We start from the raw sequence: 20,008 nt of genomic DNA, 5'->3' as shown, positions 1-20,008 counted from the left end.
AAGCATTAAAAGCCACCTGTATTTTAAATTATACCTTTTTGAAGATCAGACTTTGCAACTGTTCAATCTTAGCCTGGAAGTTTCAGTGGAGTTATCACTGAAAGATCCTCGTTCAGGACAGGACTCCTGAGGAGAAACAGCATATTTTTTAACTGTACCGCTCAGAGACTCCTGCAACAGTCTGTACCTGTGAAAACAAAGGATCTGGAAGCTGATAAAAATTAGCAGAAGATGAGATGGGTCATCTTCCTCATGCATAGTGTCTAGTATTACATGCATAATAATCAAAGCATTGTTATAGCCATGTTAGTCTGGCTATACAGAAAGAGACCAGTTTTGTAGAGATAGGTAATAACTTTCCTCAGATCAACATCAACATTTTAGTATCTAGTCAAACATCATGTGGGGATAGTGCACCTTAAAGTTTTCTTTTCTCCAGTTGTACTTCCTTATCTAGCACCTATACGCTAGGGAGAAGATAAAAAACGTAAAAATAATGTGAAAGTGTTATAACGTTATAAAATAACATAAGCAGAGTTTTCCCTGCACCTCTGTTGACTATATTACTCCAAACAGACATATTTTTAAAATTAATGAAGATGTGAATGTGGACCACAAAGGGTAGAGTCTAATGACAAGTGAGAATCTAGGGCAGGGACACAAGTTACACAGCCTGGTATAAAAATCAACAATATTAGCAACAAAAAGTAAGGCACTGGCTGTAAAATCATTGAAAACTTAAAGTTGACAGAGACATCCAAGCTCCACTGAAGTCAGTAACAGAACTTCCCTGACTTTAGAAGAACCAATATGTTTCTTGGGATGAGTGGAAGGCACCTCACAATCTGCATTACATTATATTTACTACCCCTTAGAAACAGGCACAGTATTGCTTTGTAGAATAAGCTCCCTATAGCAAGTGCAACAGAGGGTGATTTAGAGAGTCACTGACAAATTTTAAGGCATTGCAGGTTGGTAAATTCTACCCTGTTTTAACACAAAAATCTTTAATTGGAGGGTTAGTGACCATTAAAGAGAAATTTACTACAGAGTGGATCTTGTAATAAAGAAAACAAGTCCAGACTATATTTATTTGCACATATTGGCTTGGACATCTTAAGGAATATTTAGACTCTTAACTAGCTAAGGTGTCTGTTGTTTTTTGGTTTTTTTTCTTTATAGTGCAGCCAGAATTATACCCTGTAACAACTGATAAGACTTGCAAAGGAAATCTATATTCAAATACAGTTTTAACTTGGCTTGCTTTATTTTGCCTAATTTTTAATAGAATTTTTCGATTATGCTCATATGTCACGATTTTTTTCCCCTCTGTAGATGGACATGTCAACTTACACCATCATGTCATTGTTACTGTGCAGCAGATTACTTCAGTAAATTCTGTTTTTCAGCCTCTGTTATTATAAACACATTTTTGTTTTAATATGACTAAATTGGTGTGGAAAGGTAGGAATATTGCCTTCTATTGCTATGCTGTAAATACACTGTATGGAAATAAATACACTTGTATGGAAAACCTAAGTGATAAAGAGTTTAATTAACTATGATTTATATTGATCTATATGATCATAAAATCACCAGAATTTGGAGCAACCTAATTTGTTTTTAATAAGTGTTGTCTGAAAGACTAGTAATTACAGTCATAAACCAATTACTGAATTAAAGTGTAGTAAATTTAAAAACAGAAGGAGTCCCAAGATGTTTCATTAGGAAGCTCACTAAGTTAAAGAAAGGCTAATTTATGTTTATATGATGCTGAAACTGCAGTAGCACCTGTGACAGGTGAATTTTCAAGTAATTTCCCACTCTAAACTCACATTTTTAAGGTTTCCAGAAATATTTATGTTTTGGCTTAACAGTTGTAAGACAGTCCCAACTGTCTTGTCGATTTAAGCGGACAATGGTAATATCAATTTTGTGCTGTGTGTGGTTAAGAAAGCCTGAGTAGACTCAGAATTTAGCAGGCTGGGGTGAGGTTACAGCAAAGAACTCTGGAGAGCAAGTTTGCAGGTTAAGAGAGCAAGAATCACTTTTGCAAAGCCAACAATCGTTGACTGTTATACAGACTAGGCAGGTAAGAGACAAAAAAATTAATGTCACCCTTTCAAGTCGTATAGAGTTCAGCAGGAATCAGCTGACATGCAGAGGTCAGGCTGTCTGAGAGATGAATGAGAGCCCCATCCACAGTAACTGGACACTTATACAAATATAGCACTTTGTTTTGTCTCTCTTATGCTGAAAATAACGTGGGTTTTTTTTTTTTTTTCAGTTAAAGTACTTCTGAGGAACCTCAGAGGAAGTTTAAAGTGTGATGGCAAAAGGATAATGCAGACACAACTGTGCTAACCTTTTCACTGTGGTGACACTTCATGGTGCCTGTTATAAGAATCAGTTTCTAGAGGGGACCTAAGCTCTTTCGAAAGCTTGTGCTCTGGACACCATGACACTGGGGCTCCATTTTTGAGTGAACTGAAGAGAAAAAGGAGTTATGAGAAGAAAGTAACTACTCCAGGTGGTGAATGGAGACTGATGAACACTGTAGCTGTCTTTAAGTGACCTCTGAAGACAATATTGAGGGTTACAGATGTGGCTGTTCCCACAAGTGTACCAGTAGGGTCCCTCACTAAAGTTTGTCAAGGACTTACAAAAATAACTCACTGAAAGAGAAAATTATAAAACATTATTAGTAATAGATCATCGATCTTAAGAATTGCAAATGCTTAAGAACTGAGAAGAACCATCAGCTTTTTGAACAGATAAAAGAATTAAGAACATCTGAAGACGGAGAAAAATTATTTTGGTGACACCACAGCAAGCAAAGAGCCTGACAAATGCTGCAGAAAGGTTCACGATCAGAAAGAGGTCTGTTGAGGTTAACTGTCAACTAATACAAGGCCACGTGTATTTAAGGGATAGTGCACAGTTGGGTACTATGTTAAGCGTAAATATTCCAGAGAAAGGTGTTCCTAATAAGGACTGTTCAGTGGAAATGTGCTCACTTCACAGGTTTGGAGATAGCAAAGACAAGTTTTCTCTGAGCTCAAACACCATGTCCTAACTATAGGCGACCCATGGTAGCTGCTTATGCCACCACCACTTCCCAACCCCATTTCTGTCACCAGAATCTGGGTTAGCCTTAACACTTCAAACAATGAGTTGTTTTTTTTCCTGTTGTTTTGTGGGTTGTTTTTTTAACATGGATCATTGTGACTGAAGTGGGTTAGGGAGAAACGGCATCTGGTGTTGTGCTAAAAGATCTGGTGACTTTCTGCCTCGTGTATGGCAGGAAGGGCAAGAAGGCTCTGGTTGGGCTGGCAGGGATAAGTTATTGCAGACATGGCCTGTGAAGCTCAACCATTGCTCCAATATGTGCAAAGACTGCACAAAGACAAGAGAATATCATCAGCACTACACTGATGGTGCACACAGGGATAACAGACCTTCTTATCTTGGCTATGCTGGTCACTTCTGCTAGGACACCTTGGAGCAGGGAGGATGAACTACTGTTCATCTGAGAGCTGTTTAGTTTGCCCAAGGAAAGGTTAAGGGCAGACACTCACAGTCTCTGCACTTGTGCAGGGCATAGCACAGCAAAACTGTGGTAGTGGGCTCTTCAGCCTGGCAAGAAAATGTACAGCAGAACCTCAAAGCTGCTGTTTGAAGCTGGACAAATTCAGACTGCAAAGGAGATTCCAGTTTATCTAAGCAGGGTGTTATTAACCTCTGAAATGATTTAGTAAATGCTGTTGTGGGTTCTCTACCTCTGTTCAAATCAAAATAGGATTTCTCAACTGAAATACAGTGTAATTCAAAGGGGAATTAATTCATACCTGGATATAATTGGTGCTACGAAGAAAGTCAGGCAAAACAATTACAGTGATCTCATCTGGCCTAAAAAATGATGAGTGTATTTAAAAGGAAAAAAACCCAAATCAAACATAACAAAACTCACTCAGGAGGAATTAATTTCTAGAGATTGCATTACACAGTGGTGTATCACTTTACATTAGCTCAAATCTGTACCTGGGGTGATAGTGATGCATTTCTCAAAAATGCTGTTTAAGGAGACCAGCTACTTTTTAAACAAAGTAGTAATTGTAATTCTTGGGTGAAATCAGCACCTCAGTAACAGAAAGGAGTTCTATTTCTACAGGAGGTCAAAATTTTATCTGTTTTTCCCTCCTTTCACAGCCATAAGCGTGTCTAATTCTGCACAATTTTATAGAAGGATACAGGGGATTTTCTGCTCTGCAAGTTGTGGTATTTCTTTTGGAAATGAAAACCCAGCATACACTGGCAGAGTGGCTGGCTTCGATCTGATGATGTCTTCAAGTAGAGGATTAGATGAACAGAGGAATGTCACTGATATTTTTCAGCTACAGAGGGTTGCAGTTACATCAGTGTGACATTCTCAGCAATAGTTATTTGGTGTTTTTTATAGTTTATCACTAGGAAGGACTAAAAATCAGAGTGAAATTGCAGAGTACAGGCAAAGAATCATTGCAACCAGCCCAGAAATTTAACTACTAATGAAATGGTATATGATGCATTTTTAATACATTGAAAGAAAACAGATTAAGTGAAAGAGATAATGGATAAAGTTTCTAAAAGCAAAGGAAAGACAATAACCCTATTTATAGCAAGGTTACAGTATGCTTACTAAGCAGAAGAGGTCAGAAAAATGTTGCGTCCTCAGCATAAAGCCTGCTGCATTTTGATACACTGATATGTTATCTCTGTGCACATACTGAATTGTCAGGGACATTTCACTCAGTATCCAAGGATCCCAAAGAAGTTCAAATTCTGACCAGGGCTGACTGCCAAGCTGAAATGCAGCATTTTGATGCTCATGTTCACATTTTGAGGTGGCACTTTGTTTGAGAAGGCAGTCAATCCAATTCCACTCCTCAGTGGTTGCCAACATGCAGCTGTTTTGCACTCTGAAACCTAATCTGTATAAAGAAAAATCAGTGGCCTCGCATTTATTTAAAGTTTTCAGTGACAAATGTACATATTTTGGAATATTTGGTATGAGCATGGACCCTTCTTCTGTAGTATGAGCACTCCTGGACAGCCAAAGAAAAGGAGTTTCTATTCCTACATTTTGCTACAGAGAACACATCTCTGTTTTTCAGATTTTTCTTGAAATGAATTGCAAAAAGGAGGGGTTGTAGCTGCTATAAATGCCTGCTTCATCTTACAGACTAGCCAGAAACAACAGCTGGCAGCTGTGCTGACAAAAGCAACCCTATCTCAGGAAAAAGTCCTCTCCAAAAAAGCTTGAGATCTCAAAATTCAATTTCCAGAGAATTTTGAAAGCTCACAAAGAGTAGAAAACACCAATATTTGTGGTGCAGTCTTCAGGGCCTCAGAGCACAGCATTTCCCACCAAGGTGACTTGAGCATGGGACATGTTGATTTTGATGTCTGCGAATTCTCCAGGCTTCAAAGATCCACCCAGTTTAGCCATGAGTCACTTCATGCCAGATGTGAGCTGGTACATCGGGGGATACCAGTTGCTTCACTGTCCATAACCAATTGTGATATTGTATTGTCAAAATACCTGCACAGTGTGCAAAGTAATTCATGGTGGTGCAGGGGCTGCCTAGATGGAGCAAAAAACATATTCCTGAAGATAATGGGATGCAATCACACACTGCAACACCAGAGGAGACAACCACACAACGACTGCAGTTGCTCTGTTTTCTGAAGGAGACATGTCTTTGGGAAGCAGGGCAAAGAGAATTTGGTAAAGCAGCAGCCATCTTAGAGTAACAACTTGCACAATAGACCTACTTACGTTAAACATGGGACTAGCTCTGCCTGTGAGCAGCTGCCTCTGAGCGGTGGGCTGGGACAGCAGTGGGGTGGGCTGCAGGTGGCGGCAGGGCCCTTCCACCCTGGGCCCCTTAAAGACCACAAATCCCTGGAAGCAGAGATTTACTGCTCTTTTATGACTTGTCAATCAAATTCTTTGCTAGAAATAATGCAGAACTGTTTCAACTGAATTATTTGATTTGAGGTTCCTCTAACTTGAAGCTGGCTTTTTTATTTCCCCTGTTCCACAGAAAATTTTCTCAATGTCAGTTCTATTATGCACTTTTGAAAAATAAGCAGGGCTCGAAATGAGTTATTTCTTATGGGAAAACAGTCTGTCGGGAACACATTACACATTCCATTTACTAATCAGAATCTTCTGATAATTTTTACTGTGCATTGCAAATGCAGGCAGCCTGCATTACATCTGTAGTGTTCAGATAGACTGGAACTGCTCCAAACTGCTTCTCAGAAGTTTATTTTTAAAATTTTCCATGCACTTACTGTTCCTTCATCCTGGTCACAAATGCATATTTATCCAATGGACTAACTACATGCATACAATAATTTAGCAGAGTTACATGTACCACAGTGTTAAAAAATATACTGTCTCTCAAAGTATATAGAAACAGTTGCCTAAAGAAATAAATGCTTCAACCTAAGGAAGCTGAAAGACTGAAAATATCAAGCAAGGAAGATAAATGACCTCAGCTTAAAGTAAAAAAAGCAACAGGAAAACTAAAATTTTAGTGATATGCTTCATAAAACAGTTTCATATGGCTGGTCTTAAATAAATTGGAGACCCAGGTTGTTGTCAGAAAAATTTCAAGGATGAGCCAAACAGCTGCAACTCTTGCTTCTAGTTTCACCACTCAACATCAGAATGATGAAATCGAGGAGAAAGGATGTTCAGCTTCTGAGTAGCTGATGTAGAAACAGGGATCTGGGAAAGAAATAGCAGTGGTGAAATACAGGGGAGACATGGAGCACGAAGCATTGCTCTACAGAAGTGTATCTTCCTGCAGCATGGTGGGGACAGCAAGCTCCTGAATGTGCTATTTCCCTCCATACCTACTAAATCACTGTAGAAATGCTGCTTATGTGCAGCAGCAAAAACCTTTGAGGTTGTGTGCAGGGCAGGACTGAAAGCAGTGGTAATTTGTTTCCAGCTCTGAGGGAGCCTGGGATTAGCGTCTTGTTCAAAGACATGCGTAATTCCTTTCCAAAACCTTTAAAGGATGCAGTTCCCACCTAGACTACTGCACATCAGTAGTTTCTGAGGAAAATTTCCTGGACTCCTGGACCTTTCGTATCACTCTCATCCCTGCTGTGTTTCAATGCTGAGAGTACAAAGACCTCCAGTATTCTTATCTTGGCATTCCCCACTTAGGGGAATGAGAGAAGCATTACAAATGAGTCTGTAGGGATGTATCGTGAGAGCAGTAATAAAAACTAAAAAAGCCAGCACCAGCAGCCATGGTCAGTCAGGTGCTTCGGGAACACTGGGTGGTGAAACTGTTCCACATCCCTGCTCTGAAATGCTTGGCATATAAACACGGCAAAAAGCTCTGCTCCTGCAGACTGTTCCTGAGGAAGGCCTCATGGTCAGACTGTCACAGGTAACGGTGTTTTCAGGTCACATATCTGCTCCCCCTTCTATTCTCCCTGCTGTCCATGTGCTAAAACAGCCCTCTCTCCCCTCACTGTCCCTCGCCACAAACCAGGACATGATCAGGATACACTAACATTAAGGTTGCTCTAAAAATTCATGCTCTGTCTTCTGCTTTGTTGTTTAATGGTTTTAAAAACATCAAGTCTAAAAATATTTTTGGAGCCTAACAACTTACTTGTAGCTGTTGGGAAAGACACGTGTGCAATAGTCAGCATCAAAGCAGGAAAAGCTTCTGTATGTTTTATTTTTAATAATATTTTTCTGAATCTTCTTCATAACTCAGCTATACACAACCTACTAACAACCTCATATTATTACCTACATGACCGGCTCTCATCTGGCAAGTGAAAAAAAGGTGCTGGGTGTCAATAGCTGCCAGGTACTCATGTTGAACTACTTCTCTAAGTTAATACTGAAAAAAAGAAAACAAATCACCACCATTCACAAACACATAAAGCCAATGGATTAGATTTACTGTGCATTATTATGAGGCTATGCATTATTCTTAAAATGATTGTATTAAAATATAATTAATTGCCTAAACCTGGCAAGTGGCATGGCTTTGTAGAGCTAATCCATCCTTCCAGTGCACCCAGCCCTCCCCACGCCTGGCATGTTGTGCTGCATCCCAGATCGGGCTAATGCAGCTGCAGGACTTCATTGCTCCTTAAGTCACATTGGCTCTGTCCTTCAGTAAGCCCATCAGACTGCTGACTTTTGCCCAGTATCTACTGAATCTGAGTCCTCTGCCATGATTTCTTCAACCATGTGAAATACCCTTTTTTGCTCAGTGGAACGTGGTCAGGAAACCCCCTTCCACACGTTTTCAATGCATTCCACAATTTCATGGTGTTACACATCTGTTCACTCAGCAGCCTGCTGAAAACCCAGTGTGACCCTGAGCATCAGTTCTGTCTGGTACTCGTGTAGGAATGAGCCCATCAGAAAAATCCTCAATCCCACACCACAGCTGCCTTTGGGTATTAAACCATACATGTTTCTGAGCCCTGACAGCAGAGGAATGTCCTGCACATGGTGGGGGAATTGCCAGAACAGGGCCCTGAAAAGCTCCGCTTGCTCCCTCTTCCGTAGCAGAGCTGGAAGTAGGACAGCCACAGGAGCAGTGCCCCCTTTTCAGCGTTGCCTTCCAGGGGGCGGGTTTTTTCCCAACCTTTTCGGAATTCTTTTTTCAATTAAAAACCTTCCATAAAGATATTTTGATATCAAGCTGACAACTTCGCCGTTTATTACTTAAATGTGGTTTGAGGTAAGGCAAATTTGTTTTAAAATAGCACTAGTCATACACTGCTCCTGAAACACCTCATTGGTGGTTAGAGATGAGCGAAAGGGGCATCCCTGATGCCTGATATAAATATTCCTGATGGCTCATCAGTTCCCAGGTTTTCCATAATCTGGTCATTAGCTGTTCAGTAAAAATTCAGAAAACAAATGATAATGTGTTAACTATGTATAGAGACACACCATGTACTAAGGTTCTGACCTCCTCGCATCAGTAACAGTGGTTTGTTCTTCACCAAACCTCCTCTTTGCCTCATCTGTGCAAAGTTTCACTGCTCCTGTGGCTCCTACTTGCAGTATCTAGAGAGATTTTCCCCCTTGTACTGCTTGAGTAGACAGAATAATAGGTGAGGAAGTGGTAGAAAACTAGTGCGTGATATTTACAATACAGAGAAAAAAGCCATTCCCAAAAACCCATAGGCCCAAACTATTAAGTTCTCACAGTGAGTGAAATGCTGCCTGTCCCACTAAAGATCTAGTTAAATTCCCATTGATGTCAATGGGCCCAGAATTTGGGTATCCAAGAATCTGGGCAGATTACTGGAGTTTTTTCATGGTCTTCCCAGATGAAAGCATCCAGGCACGTTTTAATATTTCCTTACATCACTGTGGGGAAAACCTAGAATCATAATTGGTGTGGTTAGAAGAGGCCTTTGAAGGTCATCCAGTTCAATCCTCCTGCAACGAGCAGGGACATCTTCAACTCAGTGAGGTTGCTCAGAGCATCATCCAACCTGACCTTGGATGTTTCCAGGGATGGGGCCTCTACCACCTCTGGGCAATGTGCCAGTGCCTCACCATCCTCACTGTAAAACATTTCTTCCAAATATCTAATCTGACTCTACCTTCTTTTAGATTAAAAACATTATGCCTTGTCCTACTGCTACCGGCCCTATTCTATTTGCGTTTATACAGTCATATATGCACACATAGACACATTTCATTAGCTTCTTTGGCTCTGTTTGACTGTACAGAATTTGGGATGAAAAAAACTCCAAGCCTGTAATTTCACTGCCAAATTCTCCAAATTTGAACACAAACCATGTTCCTGAGTGCCACATCTACAAATCTTTTAAACATCTCCAGGGATGGTGACAGCCAAATCCCTCAGCAGCCTGTTCCAATGCTTCACAACCTTTTTTGGTGAAGATTTTCCTACTATCCAGTCTAAACCTTTCCTGGCACAACTTGAGGCTGTTTCCCCTTGTCCTGTCACTTTCTACCTGGGAGAAGAGACTGACCCCCACCTTGCTACAACATCCTTTCAGGTGATTGTAGAGAATCATCAGGTATCACCTAAGCCTCCTTTTCTCCAGGCTAAGCAGTCCCAGCTCCCTCAGCTGCTCCTCATCAGACTTGTGCTCCTTTACCAGATTCATTGCCAGATCCTTTACCAGATTCATTGCCCTTCTCTGGACATGCTCCAGTACCTCAATATCTTTCCTGTAGAAAATTCACCAGATGGACACAAAACCATAAGCTTGTAGAAGGCATTTTCAGATGGGATGAGTGAGTTCTGTGCCAGATACGTGTAAGCTGATATGCTCTGAGGTAAGCAAAACAGGGATGAAGAAAATCAAGCCTTTGCCAAAACCTAATACTACAGTTTTCATGCAGACACGTTAACCCGTACTTCCCCGTCTTATTTGTAGGCCAAAATTAATAAATAAGACTATGTTAATTTTCTATTGCCCCTCACAATCAATTTAAAATACAGGAAAAAACACCATTGCACAAAATTTTAGTAAAATTAAGTTTATATTCAGCAGAACACCATCCTATCCTAGTATTTAAGTCACTCCAAATCACTGCCTGTACATTTCTAAATGCTGTGTGCTCAGAGTAGCAAAGCTTTTACAGTTCAAAAGAGCAAGACAGACTTCATAAAAGATTAATATACTTGAAAAGCAGGTCATTTATTAAAAGATTTTTTGAAAGCTTCCTTTCTTAAAGAGCAAAACTATCTGCCCACCTCCGCATCTCATCTGAAAATATTTGCATACACAGCTGTTCTTCAAATTTCAACCCTGTTTTCTTTCCTTGTTTTCATGTTTTAAGACACGAGTAGCAGGTATTTACTGAAACAGTAGCATGCTTCAGCAAGTGCTGCCTTCTTCCATATAGTGATTTATCCTGTCTCCCAGATGCCTAGATACATGGATATCCTCTTCTCATACACAGGGTTGAACTGTTGGACCTTCAGCCCCAGGGCTGCATGAGATGGCAGTCTGGGGACTTCAGCTTCTAAACCTTCTCTTACCACAGCTGAATAGCAGCTGCTGTAAGCAGCACCTGCTTACAATAGCAGGTGAGGACAGGCTTTGCCTCTCCTGCATTTTCCACTGTACTCTTTTTTTATGAGTCTTTTTAGGCATTTGCTTTTGACTGACTGCCTGGGAACTGTGCATGCAGTGCAAGTAGTCTGGATGTCACAGGTGCAAGACACACAGGTACCCTGTTAAAAAACAGCAGAAGGGAAATCAATAAATATTTCTTGGATAGTGGGCCTGTACCGTTCTGTTCAGTGGAAATTATACGACCTTTGCACGCTGCAGTCCTCAAGACAGCATTTTACATGGAGCCAAAAAAATAGCAAGAGATATGGTAGAGCAAAAAATACAGACAACTTTGGACCAAGACATTGACATTTCAAGATATGCTTGACACCCTGTTCTTCACAAGTGTTTTCAGTCGCTACATCTGCCTGAAGAACAACCTCTATCTGTTTCATCTTGCCTGCAAATAGCATGACACCCTGCAAACTTGAAAAATAAGCCATTAACAAGATTACTATCTGTTCAGGATATGGTAGCTCAACTGTAGCCACAGACTTACTCTCTTGGTAACAGGCTGTCATGAATGTGGTGATTATAAAAGACAGAACAAGTTGGGGGAAAGTTGCTTTGGGAGGAGGTTAAGTGAGGAGAACATAACGACCTTGGTCATAAGCTTCAAAGAAAATATGATGAAAAAGCCAGACACCACAAGGGAAGGAACATGCAGAAAGGAAGAAGGAAGCTGGGAAAACTCAGAAAAGGCAAGACACCAAGAAGGTGGAGACGACTTGCTGTGCCAAAAGCAAGAAATAATAGCACAGATACCAGCACTCTAATACTCTTGTCATAAGATCATCATGAAAATTACTTTAAATTTAGAAGAATGACATTTAAGAGACTAGTTTTTTGTTCTCTAAATGACTGGTTTTCTTTTTTTTTTTTTTTTTAAAGTCACTAATTATTACTCAGTTTTGATGGGCAGCCACAACCAAATTCTTACGTGATCAAATGTAAAATATACTTGAAGGCTGTTCATACCTACCAGGGGAAGACAGATGGTGCAGTGTAGGTGTCTCCACTTTAGATTGCACTGCAGCCCAGGGGAGAACATCTGAGTATTTAACAGTAATGTAGTAAGTGTAACAAATGGTAGGCTGCAGCTATTGATCACCATTTGGGCTTTCAGGGAGAAAAATAAAAGGCATTTAGGGGTTAATACTTCTGACTGAAATGTGCTTATTTAGAGGTTCACTTAACAGATGCCATCATCAGGAGATAAAAGTCCTTACACTGAACAGACAATTTTAATGGCCTTTCCATTAAGCTATGGGTGACATATTTCAAAGGGCAGATTATTGGTGTCTTTCTGCTGACAGCAAGGAATGTCAGAATTCAGAATGCCTGAATTCAGAATATCAGTAACTGTTTAAGCCTTGCTAACAAGGATTTTGATATAGAGTTATATTATAATTCAGGACAAAACACCTTGACCAATTTATTCTTCTGTATAGCACATTTATATTCATTGCCAAAATAGGCAATGGACCCTTACTGTTCATAGGAACAAAGCTCCAGATGCTCTTATATTCTAAGCCTAATGTGCTCAGCTACTAGTGTGACACCATTAATCACACAGAACATGAGTTTTATAGCCTTGGAAAAATGGAACCTCCCAGATTTGTTAGACTACTCCGCTTAATAAAGTTTGTTATGAACAAGTGAGCTCTGAATACAACATACTAAATATTATCATCCCATAATCAAAAGATATCAGAAAGACTTTTTAAGGTTTAGTTCCCTTCCTATTCTCCTACAGACTGGAATTATTCAGCTCTGTACTGCAGAGCCCCATTAAGCACTTTGTTTTACATTGAATGACTGGAATCAAGTGCGTATGGCCTCCACGGATGGATAAGCTGCTGCAAAAAGAGGTAAGTCAGCAATACTGATTGGCTCTGTTGTCTGAGTGTGCCTTTTGATTTTTGAATTACTGCCAAAAGCATCATCATTTTGTGTTTACCCTTCAAAAGCCCTCGGTCACTCAGATGGTGCATACGCTCACAGCAGAACGCACTCCCTTGCAGAAACAGTATTCAGAAAAAAGAGACAATTTCAGTACTTGAATTTGCTGAATGTAAATTTGTGGCACAGATCCTCTATCTCTCATCTTTCATGACATTGTTACTATACAATATGAAGTGATTAAAAGACCAGTTTTACTTTGATGCCCATCTCTTTCACTCAGACAAATGGTTTATCTCTGTGCAAAGCTGTATGTAGCTTTCAAAGTGTACTTGGCCACATCATTTTACAATCCCTTCCCCTCCCTGGCAAGTCAAAGTAACAGAACCACCATAAACCTCTGTGGTGGTTTCTTTTGTGTGCGTGAGTGGGAATTCATATTAATCACTGAAGACATAGTGCATTTTTCTTCACTGCTATAGCCAGGACTGCCAGCACCAGGCTCAGTACTGGCTTTCACAGGACACCACAGACTTGAATCCCCCTCCAGAGCTGCAACAAAAGCTGTTGCGTAGCTGTGAACACCTGCTGTGCACTTTGTACCTGAGTAAATGCCTGCTGGACACAGCAGGAACATGACCAGAACAGATCCCTGATGAAGCATTTGAGTTGGTTACAACTCTCCATGAATACAACATTAGCACTTGGGAATCTCCTAAGGCAGATACAAATAACGGACTCTCTCGACATGACAGGATTACCTGTCTGCAAAGGCAAAATAGTTATTCCCATTTGAATACAAAAACAGATCAGACACCAATGATTTGGGTTTTACACAAATGTACAGGCAATAGCGAGAACGTAAATAAATCAATCCTGTCTGCATAAATGGTAACAAAGTGACAAATAAAGGCAATTTTTACCTCCTTGTTCAAAGCCTTGTGAACATTTTGCAATCCTATTATTTCTATTATTGCACTCTCACCGGACTTGCAAGTTCAGTTGACTGTGAAGGTCCTGTAAAGTCTGTAGGTTCTCCGAAGTCTTATTTGTGTGAACATTGTAAAAAGCAGCGATAGCAGAGGCAGAGCCTGTGCTGTTTCAAAGGTGCTGCCTAAGATCTCAGGTGAGGAAATGCTCTCTTACAGACAGCTCACAAGCCTAAACCCTTTGTGGATTAAAAGGAAATTAATTTGATTTTTCAAGAGCCTATGGCTTCCCAACAAACCTTGGGAAACCACTTCAGAATAGTAGGATATGCTCTAATCCATTTTCTAGTTATAAAGGCTTCTTTATTTCTGTTTTTGGCTGATAACACTTGAGATAGCGTGTTTCTCATCATTCTTAAAACACTTGAGAGAGGACAATGTGAGTGCATTTTTTATTTTGGTTTTAACTTCTTTATTTCATTGTTGTACAGCTGCATTACACTTGGCTTTAATCCCTTAAGCATTATTTTCCTTGGCAAAATAGTCACTGAACTGAGTAGAACTTACTATTGGAAAAATATGCTTGAAAAACCAGTGTGATGTCAATGCCAACTGAAACCCATGGAGCTTGAAATGTCACAAATGTGCCTGTAGCTGAAATACAGAGCTCCTCATTTTTTTTGTCCAAGCTAGGAATGTTGTAAGTCTTAGGTTGTGAAGTCAACTGTAAAAATCATAGAATAGCCTCCTGAAACTGAATGTGTGCTTCCCCCCTTCATGAACAATCCTTTGGAGAACACTTATTTAAAACTGGATGTGGGATAATTCCATAGGCAACAAACGACTACATGGCTCCACTTCCAGTCTTGCCTGCATTAACTGTAGCTGTAAGAAGTTGGGCTACAGGCTTCTTAGAGAAAAGATAGAACCCGACTTTGTAAAATATCTTTAATATTCAAATATATAAATAAGCACTACTGAAGAATAATTCAGAAGACTGCAGTGATTCATTATGAACAGATGCTATAAATGGGAACAGTAACATTGCTAGGTAAGGAAGAAGCAAGCTATTTTAGGAGTCTTGAAAACCTCTTCTAGTTCTTCAGACAGATCATGCTGCTATAGTTATTTTATAAAAAATTATATTCTGAAAAGCACTTTAGTAAAAGAAACCTTTTACTGGAACTATTATTTAACCAAGACCTTCTACAGCACTAAAAGACACTGCAATTGAGTTCCTGATATAGTTTTAAGAATGGAAGGGGTCAAAAAAAGAACAAAAAACCTACCATACCTGCACCAGGAGCTATTTATTAGCATAACACTCTTCCTTTTAAAGATTTCGTAACTAAAGTATATACAAAGTCTTACAGCATTTACACAATAAAAAAGTTTCCTATTAGCTGATGTAGTATAAGGTAGTGCTGCAATTTACTTCAAAGCATGTATACAATAATAATGAAGCGACCACTGTACTTTCAACTTCTCGACTACCACACCACCACTGTCAGTTGAAATGACAGTTCATTAAACCACTGGGAAGACACAGATTGTCAAAAGATTTGTAACAGGTTGATCTGCAGCACTAACCATGTTAAAGAGGTAAAAAAAAAAAAAAAAAGAAAAAGCTACATACTGTCATGTTTCTACACTTTCCTAGAGCTGTAACAAACCCTCACAGCCTTAGATATAACATATGTAAGACAACATAATCACATTTTTTCAGATATAGTTCAGCTACTGAGTGTATTTACTTCTGAATAGGAGGCGTTATATTGATATGGCTGTGTGTTTCCATTTTTGTTCATTAACTGTTCAAATAGGTCTACAAAAAAAATTAAAAGACAGCATGGAGTTTGTAGTCATGATGTGTTTTGACTAATAAAGGCATTCAATATCAGCTATAGGATCTAATTATTCCTGTCAAAAGTTTAAGACCAGGAATCTTTGAGTAAAAATTAAACCCACAAAATCCCACACCTGCGCCGTCTGTTCACTCTGACCTTCTTTAAGCTTTTCCAACAGGGATAATACAAAATCATTAAAAATGCTTCCACCAACCCAAATGCAAGACTCATTTAGTTTATGAGAGGTCAAGAAGATTCACTAGACTATTTCTGCTGTAAAACGGAGGGAGCTTATCTAGAAAAAAGAAACCTTTACAGAATAGTGCTTTACTACAAGTAGGGATATATAGTTTAACAATGATACATAATTTAAGAACATAGCATTCTTTGCCTTTTAGAAACAGCTTTCATGTGCCAATAATGCACTTTCTACAAGAGATAAGGCTGCTGTGCCTATCGTCATATGCCTAAACCTCTTTTTTCTGGCCAATTTTGCTTTTCTTCCCCCCTCAAAGGGATTCTGTTTCAACTTAGAAACTAGTAACATCAGTTGACAATATCCGTATTAAGACAGCAAGTGACATATATAAAATCCACAAGGAACCACATAAATACCAAAGAAGTCATATAACCTTTCCATGTAAACACTTTGATTATACTGAAGCCCTAATCAGATTCTTGTCTTAAACTTTTGGCAGTTAATGTGTATGCTCAGCCAGGCTTTGTAGTTAGTTATTGTTCAAGTGGAAGCCAGGTCAGCTCACATGTTGACAGGCATGCAACTTGGAAACATTGCACAACAAGCAACACAAAGAGATTTGAGAAGGGTACAAGACTTCAAGTAGACTTCACAACCCTTCACAAACTGAATATTCACAGACAAAGATACAGTCCTTGTTTTTTCTATGGTGGATTTCTCTCTCACACATGGGACACTTTCTGTGACTCTCTAGCTTGCTTGATGCTATATAACCACTTGATGATTCTGGCATTCCTTTCAATGGCTGAAATGCCATATGGCACACGGTCATTGGCACTGTCATCATTTCTAAGGTCACTGTTGCTGTCCTGAGACTGTTCACAATCTGAGCTAATCATGCTTGCACTGCGAAAGTTGAGGGATATAATATCAGAGTTAGCCCTTGCAAAGTTTTCCATCCCGAGGTTTTCAAGCTCTTCAGGATCCAGTCCGCAGTAGTTAAAGAATCGTTCCACATCTGCGTCGACGCGAAAGTATCGGTCACTTAAGTCTGATTTTGATCGCTGTAGGGAGGGTCTTCTACTAACTCCGCATCCAGACTCGACTGCCTCAATCTCTGGGGATTTCAGGGTGGCAATGGCAGCGATTTTGGGCTTTGGAGGCAGAGGTGGGGCGGAACTACTGCAGGGTATTGCTTTTAAGGGCTTTGCGCTAGTTACTTTCCTAATATCCGAAGAGCTGTGAGAGACATGCAAGAAAGTCTCTGCCGATTGATCTAGGAGCCTTCTGCTGACGTTGGAGCTGCTCTCCTGTGGGCTGCTACGACCCTGCGTGGGGTAAACCTTCAAAGATTCGGCAAATGAGTGTCGGTTCAGCTCTGTAGAATCAGCTCTGTGGGGTGGCCAATTTCGGGGACCGTGCTTATGCCCTGAACCTGAGCTGGAGCCTTCAGAGCTGTTGATGATGTTCTTCAAAATCTCAAGTTTCAGATTTTCCCTCTGGACGCCACTCTCAGTCTTTGCGTTGTTGCTGAAGACTTTCAAGGTGGGGCTTCCCAGTGCTCTCTTGGCCGCAGGACAGACCGGTGGCTTCGCCAGCACCGCCGGCTTCACAGGCTCCTGCTTGGCATTGATGACCTCCTGGCTCTTGACATATTTTGCCTTGTCGGCTTCTAGCCTCTCCACTGCGCTCAGTCTTTTTGGATTAGGCTCCGCCTGCCTGCGAAAATAGTCAGGTCCTTTGTTCAGGATGCGGAGAGGAACGGCGGATGTGAAAGTCACGGCAGGGCTGACCGGCTTCACCATGCTACCTGTCGGTAATGTTTCTGTAGGCATGTTTGGTGGTCTTTCCCCCGCAGCCGTTTTGGATTCTTCTCTGGGATCTCCTAAATGCACGGTGCAGAAACATGTACATTAAGCACAATGAATAGCCGATGAATCCTGGGATCTGAGCGTTAGCAGCAGTGCCTCATCTCACAGCTCATTAAATAACACTGCGTTTCTCTTTTAAAGGCAGCCTTTGTAGGGCAAGGGCACCCGACACAAGTCCGTATTAGTCTGCTCCGCTGACTCCTTTCTTCTCGCTGAAAGATGTGGGAGTCTCGCCGTTCCCTTTGCGCTCCGCTACCGGCAGCGATCTGAAATGCAGAATAACCAACCACACGTTAGTGAGAGTGCCTGACATCAGAACGATAGCAACAGCCGCCTCCCGGCCCTCCTCTTCCACCGCTGGATGGGATGTGCTGCTGGCGCACAGCGGAGGCACAGTGCTCAGGCTGCCCATGCCCTGCTCCCCTGAGCATCTTACAAGACATGTATTGCTTCATGTTTACACTCTGATTTAACAAAATTACATTGTAAAATAATAAAAAAAAATATTAAAAATTAGACCCTACCACAATACAGCCATACATTTCTAGAGGGAGAAAGGGAAGAAAAATGTGACAATTCGGAGACTTAGACCCATTTATCTCCTGACGATCTGTGAAAGAGCACTTTCAAACTAATATATTCGGCTTTGATAAGTTGGTTTGTGAGCCTATTTTATCTCTAAAACCCAAACATTTTTCTCCTTACAGACAACATACCCTATAAATCTCAGAAATGAATTGTATTTTCCCTATTCATTAAATGCTTCAGAAAACTGTCTGGTCTAAAATGCAGAGAGCAAACAGAGACACGTAACGTTTTAAGTGCAATGCACACCTTTCATCATTAATCTAATATAAAATCAACAACTAAAAACCAGGACATGCTCCTACAGCCACCAACGCCAGTTCAAAGTCTGTTTGAACATCAGTCCCCATAGCACCGGTGCTCCAGCAACAAAATAAGGCTTTTCAAGTTCTCATGATCACCTTACAGGCTTAACAGAACAACACAAAACTGCTTTGTTTTTTGATGAAAGATTCTGGGAACGTGCAAAAACACTCTGTCTGCATTCGAAAAAAAAGAACTTGTCTTCAACATTTAGATTTAATCATTCAAGTTTTCTACCAAGCAGTAAGTACAAATGAAGATTACCTTCATCTAAATTATTTTAAGATTCTATCACTTAGATTGTCACAACAGTCTAAAATCCAACACCATGGATGACATTACAAGTGCTGAAACAATTTTCCCTCCACAAGGCACTGAAGGGCACTTATCACAGAATCTACTTTTCAAGCAGTGATTTCGCTAATGGGTCTCATTTGTTTTATTATTGCCCCACTAATCTATGTTGCCCTTTTTAATATCCCATTTCTATTATCACTATGTTCTTCAGGGAGAGAAAGAAAAGCAGCTGCTACTTCTTTACTCTATCCTAAGGAATGCAGAGCAGCATCCTTACCTGGGATGACTTGCTTTCATGTGCCCTGCCATCCTGTGTGTGCTCATCCATCAATACCCAACTTACTAATATAGTGTGTACATTGTTTTGACCAAAAGAAAAAAAAAACACCAAAAAATTTAAATTCCAGCTAAAGCTACATTAACAGTTAAAAGAAAACAAGTACTGATGCCCAGAAATCTATGATATATACATTGAATATTCTCTCTGTATCATCCAAGGTCAAAGCAAGCAAACAGAATACACAAATGCTATAATGAGATTATAGGAAAAAGCTGAGCTTTCTCCTGAAGGCTCACTGTCACAAACATTCTTCAAATACAAACTAACACATTTAGGTGGGTGATAAACCAGACACGGATTCAGTGCAATTGAAAGGGTAGTGAAATGTTAATTAAGCTTCCCTTTCAATGTCGTTTTTATAAATCCTAGTGCTAACTCCTCGGCAGTTTGACTTCCTGAATTTTAACTAAGTCTTTCTGAAAGAGAAAAAGCTTCCTTTCCTCATTTGAATCAACATATTTATTAGTACTGTTTTGAAATTAGGTATGAAATTTCCAAATCCGCTCAAGGCAATTCCAACATGCATCTGCACACACACATTTCTCTTCTGTACACACAAATCAAATCTTTCCACGTCACCAGCTCAGAGCTTG

At 40.2% G+C, this 20,008-nt stretch overlaps 1 protein-coding gene across 9 annotated transcripts in view; it reads right to left on the bottom strand.

The window, feature by feature from the left end:
• Positions 1–14,432: 14,432 nt before the first annotated feature.
• Positions 14,433–20,008, bottom strand: part of FAM110B (family with sequence similarity 110 member B) — a 114,243-nt gene continuing 108,667 nt past the window's right edge. For all 9 annotated transcript variants that reach the window (XM_017834304.1, XM_017834302.1, XM_017834310.1 and 6 more), the window contains one exon: positions 14,433–18,156. In XM_017834304.1, coding sequence (XP_017689793.1) covers positions 16,742–17,854 — 1,113 coding nt within the window. In that variant the 5' untranslated portion in view covers positions 17,855–18,156 and the 3' untranslated portion in view covers positions 14,433–16,741. The remainder of the gene's footprint in view (positions 18,157–20,008) is intronic.

This window comes from Lepidothrix coronata, unplaced genomic scaffold (genome assembly GCF_001604755.1).
Source record: "Lepidothrix coronata isolate B3197 unplaced genomic scaffold, Lepidothrix_coronata-1.0 Scaffold232, whole genome shotgun sequence".
Classification (NCBI taxonomy): Eukaryota; Metazoa; Chordata; class Aves; order Passeriformes; family Pipridae; genus Lepidothrix; species Lepidothrix coronata.
This window is presented reverse-complemented; position numbering and strand designations above follow the sequence as displayed.